This window comes from Clytia hemisphaerica, unplaced genomic scaffold, assembly GCF_902728285.1.
Source record: "Clytia hemisphaerica strain Z4C2 unplaced genomic scaffold, Clytia hemisphaerica genome assembly, whole genome shotgun sequence".
Classification (NCBI taxonomy): Eukaryota; Metazoa; Cnidaria; class Hydrozoa; order Leptothecata; family Clytiidae; genus Clytia; species Clytia hemisphaerica.
Window position 1 is genome coordinate 27,567 of NW_027104341.1, and position 6,747 is coordinate 34,313.

The following is a 6,747-nucleotide window of genomic DNA, read 5'->3' on the forward strand; positions in this document are numbered from 1 at the left end:
CTGTAGTTTTGTATATATAAAATGTATATAGATATATAATGTTTTCTGTATGCAAATAGTGAATGTTTGTTGTGCTTCTCTTTCTGTGATGTGTTGTATTGTGCTGTCCCACCTGGTCTTTCTATTTCTTTCTTTCTTCTCTCTTCTTGCTCAAGAATCTACAAAAGCAATATTGAATTTCTAAACTCAACTTGATTTCAATGCATCCCAATAAAAGGTAAATCCAAAAGACACATGGTAGGTTAAATGTTTCTCTTAAAACGACTAAGTGTAGGCTTTATTTTTGGAGAAATCTTTAAGCTACCATTTGGATTTTGTCTGGGAAATTTTTCGTGTCACACTAGGTTAATGTTTCTTCCGTCCTTTAACTTTATCGTCTGTCTATGTCCGGACTAAGTCCTAGGCATACTGATGAGCCCTGACTATTGGGCGAAACAGACCTTTCCCTTTATTTCTATTTATTTTCAGATTAAAAAATAAAGGAGTACCTAAGAAATATCAACTAATCAATCAACTAATCAATAAATGTTAATACATCCTTATCCATGAAGTGAAGTGGTTGAATAATCCTGGCAAATTCCGGAAAGATACCAACGACTGTAAGTTAATTTTCCTTTCTTTTTTACTATTTATTGCTTTCCTGATGCACAGAACAAGGCACTTGGAGTCTCTTAGAGGGGAATCACAATACAAAAAAGGAGGCTGTTTTAGGCATTCTAGAGGGGTCAAAAATCGAAAATTTTCTGGCCCGTCCGGCCCAACCATGGTGGGCCCTCCTTACACACTATATATAGCAGTTTTAGTATATATACCAGTTCAGGTTTTCCATGGTACATTTCAAATCCTAAATTCGCCCCTGTGTTGGTGTCCGATATGCACTAAGAGGATCATCAGAATCAAATTCGTTTTCCAATGGCTCTTCGAAAGGCTTGATTAAAGTGACTGTTCTATCATCAACAAATCTTATATCATTGCAAGAGGAGTTTGATACAGAATCATTATTTGATAAAACACTTTCAACAAATTCATCATTCGTCACTTGATCAATGACATATCAATATTTATATCATGATACAAAGGGTTGTTATTCACTAAAAAGTCCAAAGTTTCAAAACAATTTTGTCGTCTTACTTGCTGCGAAATAACAGGGTTTTTATAGGATATCTTTTGTTTTAATTCAAAATTTATTACACCACTACTATCACTTCCCCTAGGAAGTACTTTGCATACACCTGGCGTTTCAATGGGAACATTGCATATTGCACCTTTTAAATTAGGGAATTCTCCTTTACCTATTATCATGACTTTTGAAAATAAAATTCTTTGAGCCACCAAAATTCTTTCCAGTTTTCGTAAATCATTTAGACTATCTGGAAGATCAAAAATTTGAAGCTTGTTAGTAACAGACTAACATGGGATTTCTCCCTTCATCAATTCTCTATGACAGGTTGTGCATATGTAAAAATTACCATCAAACGAGGTTACAGGAACAAAATTTTCAATTTCCTCAAAGTTGATCAATGAGTACTTTTGTTCATCAAAACCAATCATACATTTTTTACAGCAAAAAAAAATTTTTGATGTAAAAAAAGGTTTTCATCAAAGGAGCCCTATCTGTAACCTTAACCCTATTATTATCAGGCTTTTTCGGATTTTATTATTGATACCTAAAGCCTGTCAAAATTTGAAGTCAGTTGGATGCCTAGATCAAAAGTTATGCTAAATTTAAGATTTTGGGATTTTACAGGGTTTTAGCTGGATTTTATGATATGGCTGCACAAAAAAGTCATAAAACCTGATCTGGTCGGTGTATAATTGTAAAATTTGGTATACATGCTTCTAATAGGATTATATTAAAAGTCAAAAACTTTCAGAGTGTTAAAAAAAGTTTTCAGTGAGCTATTAGCAAAAGAGTGCCAGCCTGGTGGAAAACACCCCCTGATAAAAATAGGGTTAAGGTTCAATCACTTGGACCCTATTTATGGCCATTTTTAGGCTTAAAAATGCTCATTATGGGTATTTTAGTGCTGACATTGGCACTTTTTCATAATGTTTTAGCGAAATTCTAATAAGGCTGCTGAATAGCCCTGAATGAATACTGTTAGAAAATGGTATGGTTTGTTAGGTTTTGATGTCTAGTTCTTGAGATATCATTTGCTTATTTTATGAAGAAAAGAGAACCTAAAGAAAGTTTTAATCAAAAATTTACGTTTAAAAGTCTCGCATGCTCTCATGCTCTTCTCCCCAATTTAACATATATCATCTGGTGCGTCACGGTCGAAATCAATGGGAATGTCCGACATCTCTTCTTCCTATAACAATTTAAAAAGAAATTACTGATAAAGCTACGGCGACACGAGATTTTCTTTTCCGCGTTGGTGCAATGAGACATTGCTCCACCAGTGAGACATTGCTCCATTGCACCAACGTGTGAAAAAATCGTCGTGTCGCATGGTTTTTTGTTTTGTTTTGTGGCACAAAAAAAGAGAGAAAAACCCGAAAAACACTCAAATTTTGTCCCTGAGACAATGGAGCGAAATAGATCTGTTCTATTTTTGTATAATCACGACGATTCATAAATTTGTAAAATGTGCTAATTATGGTACCAATGCACTAAAATATTTCAAAGATTAACTTACGGCCACCACGTTACTTAACAAAATCTCTGATATTTTAGTACGAACACATTCTAAATGTACCTTGCAAAGACATTCATCATTTCCTATGGCATGATATACATCCTAAAAAATGAAATAAAAAACAGATACAATGTATAACGAAGGATAATTGCATTACTTTTATGGACCTACCGGATTATTAAATGAACATTGAATATGTAGAAACAATGACAATTTTTAAGGTAACGATGAATTTTTTAAAAATAAAAGATTTGAATTAATAAGTATTGAGGACCACTACTCAGAAAGTTTTTAGGTAAGGAAAGAAGAGAATATATGATACAAAAATGTCCTGAAATCAGAAAAACGTTGATTTCTAACATATACTTCTAGTTCTCTACAAGAGTTCCAGATTCAAAGGACATTTTTTTAGAAATCAAACGTTAAGCATCACCACAAAATGACCAATACCTTAAATATGACAGGTTGCTTCAGCAGAGTTAAACCATCTACTAGAAGATACCTGAAGAAAAGTAGACAAACAACAAATTAATTATACTTGTATAAGGTGCTTCTGGGTAAGGCTAAAAAAACTGGGTTATCATACTGTTGTTTATTAAAAATGAATTATCAATCCGAATTGGTCGTGCAATTTCACAGGATTAAAAAAATAAGTAGATTCAAGAAAAAAAAATAGTAAGTGGTTAGAAAAACACAACGTTCAGTTTCTTTAAATTTTGTTTACGAAAACCAATTACCAAATACCTTCGATTTCCAAGTATCTTCTAACACTGATAACAGGTCTGCTAAGCCTAATAAAAATAATAGTACAATTTTGCATCATGGAAGAGATATTGAAAATGTTTTTCAAAGAAGGTAAAATCAAAAGTATCTGTTTTGATCCGTCGCCAGGGAAAGCATCAAAATCGTAATCGATGTGAATAGACTCAAATCATTTGCTAATAACATAAAAATTTACTTGTATTCGGGCTGTTTGACGGCAGCTTCGATCATGTCAGCATAATTTGCAATTTGGGCTCTCATTTCTTTCGCAGTGATTATTCTAAAATAAGAAAATGTGAAGCAAAGGATTAGATATCGTGTTAGAACTATTCACTTACACAATCATCAACTCAGTGGGCAGTAATATTTTGTCTTTCAAAAATAGCATGGTTGTCATGGACGCCGTCCACTACATCTGCTGATTACCGATTCGATCTGGCTAGCCAGGGTGCAGTAGGCCATGCTGATGAGTCAACCCGGACGAAATGCATATGCTGCTCTGCCACCCTGGACAGAAATTCTTTGAATTGCTTAAAAATATATAACGGGTGTGCATAAAAAATAAATGACATGATTCGAACCAAGTGCATAGCTTATGCCATTTATTAAGTTCATTTATTAACATTATACCTTACAGATTGGTTTTGCACCAAACTCTTGAAAGCCTAAAATATATCGTAAAATAGAGATTTTTACTGACTTTAAATGAATTTATGCGCTTTTAAAAAGGTCCCCTGCCAGAAGGCGTAAAAATTAAACATGTATAATTCTTACTTCTTATGAAAGAGTTCTTACAAATGACTGGTTCTAGGGTTGTTTAGTTCAAGCATGGAACTATGGTTTAAGCCCTCAGAAAAAAGAAAAAGTAAACACTTAGAACTTTACCATGAATGAGTAGCCAAATTAAAGTTCTCACACACATTTTCACTTAATTTAATTGTACCTTTTTATCTGGGGTAGGTGGTATAATGTCTTCATCAAATTTGACTTGTTCAACTTCAGTAATGGTTTCATCATCGATTAGTTCTGCTTCTCCACCGTTTAGTTCTGCATCTACACCGTTCAGTTCTGCTTTTCCACTGTTGACTTCTGATTCTCCATTGTTCAGTTCTGCTTCTCCAATGTTCAGTTCTGATTTTCCATTGATAAGTTCTGTTTTTCCATCAATGAGTTCTGTTATTACAATGATCAGTTCTGCTTCTCCATCGTTCAGTTCTGCTTTTCCACTGTTGAATTCTAATTCTCCATCGTTAAGTTCTGCCACTCCGTCGTTAAGTTCTGTTTCTTCATCAATCAGTTCTGCTTTTCCACCATTCAGGTCTGCTTCTCCATTGTTCAGTTCTGCTTCTCCATTGTTCAGTTCTGTTTTTCCATCAATCAGTTCTGCTTCTCCATCGTCCAATTCTACTGTTCCATCGCCTCAAATCCTATATTCTACTTCAAAATGGACCAATTTCACTGTTTCTTCTTTAGCCTCCTGTAGAGCGAAAAGTTACGATACTTTCAAAGAATTTTGAACAATCAGACCTTCCAAAATAATAACTTCAACTCGCCTCATATAAAATATTTATCAACATTTTTACCTCTTTGTAAGGGGGAGCATCAATGTAAATAAAATTCAAAAACATTTAATCCAAATCAGTAAATTGCGCTCAAGGCCTAGCACATGAAAACAAAATTTTGTACTCTTTTTGCTATGAATCGTCACATATAAAAGTCTTACCAAATTTTCAAAGGTAGTTGGAACAGGTATTGTGCAGGGTTTTCCGTAACGCTCCTGAATAAAAAAAACGACCGTGAAACATGTTATTCACAGATTTAATTTGATGTGAAAATTTTGACAGTATAAATGAACATTAAAGATCTGCCTGAATAATATAGAGTAAACTTACTTCATTCAGTCTCCATGGCATTGCATCAGTATCTATATGTGCTGTCCGTGACCCAAAACAATAGTCATACCTACAACAAAAGTCAAAAATATTTTTTGTTCTAACTTAAATTGTGTTACAAAAGCTAAACTCAACTGAAGGTATGCGGAGACCTAGATTATTTGTTGCAACAATTTCTATTTCCTTTTCCGATGTAAAATTTTAACAAATTCAAAAGATAAAACTCAGTACCCAGGAAGAAAAATTTCAAGAAAGTCAAGAAATAGAGAATTAACTTTCAGAAGATAATCTTAAAAAACTATTAAGCAATAAGCAGATCACTCTCGGGAATTGTAACCAGGTTCTTGAAACATGGCCTGCTTTATACGGTTTTGATAGCTTGATCACAAGATATTTAAGTTAAAAATTTTATTAGTACTGTACTATTATTTTTTCTGGTATTCCAGCTAGAGCTCCCTTCAAAATGTTGTTCAAGTTGTTTGTTGGTCAAGTTGTCAACCTGATTAACCTTACAAAGAACCAGATTTTTACCTTAACTCAGTCCCAATTTCAATATCAATATCTTTCTTTACAAACAAACAAAGGGCGAATGAATCTCCAATCCTTTCTCGCTTCATTGCACAATTTGCATAAATTTCAGGGGAATCGTTAACCAGTCGTCCATATGAAGAAGACATTGTTGCATCAATACTTAGAGTAAAATTAGAGTAAAAATGACATAACACATAAAATATAAAATTGTATTAAAGAAAACACGAGAATGCAATTGGACTTTCAAGAAAAAAGTCGAATCTCTTGGTTGAGGATATCAATTATTCAGGTGGTTAAATGCGTCTTTGATTAAGTATAGATAACATCTTAGGGGCCAAACATCTAATACAAGGTGGCTATCCAGGGAGTGCAGTATATTAAAGCTATCCAAAAGAATATAATATAAAACAAGCCGTATATGTATAAAAGTTGCGAAGCGATCCAGAGCCTCTCTCAATTCGCAAGTTGCAAGCAAAACATTTTAGACACACAAACACTGTATATTCAACAACATTTTTGCAGTTTTCCTTTACATTCGCTCTAGTCTTTCCGAATATCCTATCATTTGCAAATTTTTTATAGTCCCTCTATAAAAATGACATCTGTAGTCAGTGTAGTATTATCTCTCATTGATGAAAAATGAAGCTTCAACCGTTCTATTTTCATTTTCTAAAATAAATAGCAAAAAGTTTAAAGAAACAACAATATAAGAAGTAAGATGAAAAGATTAGCAAACTCAGGGCATTTTGAATTTAGAAAATAAAAACAAACTGTACCCTTATAATCATAAAGGTTGGTGAGTCCAGTCAAAACACAGATTTTAGTCGCGCGGCTGAGGTCGAAAAACGTTTCATTTCGTGATACATATTTTAGATTCCAAAAAAAACAACGGAAACTCGCGAATTAGTATGTGTAGATTACAA

At 33.5% G+C, this 6,747-nt stretch overlaps 1 protein-coding gene across 1 annotated transcript; it reads right to left on the reverse strand.

Annotated features, from left to right (window-relative positions):
• Positions 1–2,249: 2,249 nt before the first annotated feature.
• On the reverse strand, positions 2,250–4,959 carry LOC136817998 (uncharacterized protein YhgE-like). Its single transcript, XM_067074367.1, has 7 exons — positions 4,929–4,959; positions 4,345–4,820; positions 4,032–4,066; positions 3,598–3,681; positions 3,090–3,141; positions 2,700–2,741; positions 2,250–2,312 (listed from the first exon to the last, which is right to left on the reverse strand). The coding sequence occupies exons 1-7, from the start codon at positions 4,957–4,959 to the stop codon at positions 2,250–2,252; spliced, it is 783 nt and encodes a 260-aa protein (XP_066930468.1).
• Between the last annotated feature and the right edge of the window lie 1,788 nt (positions 4,960–6,747).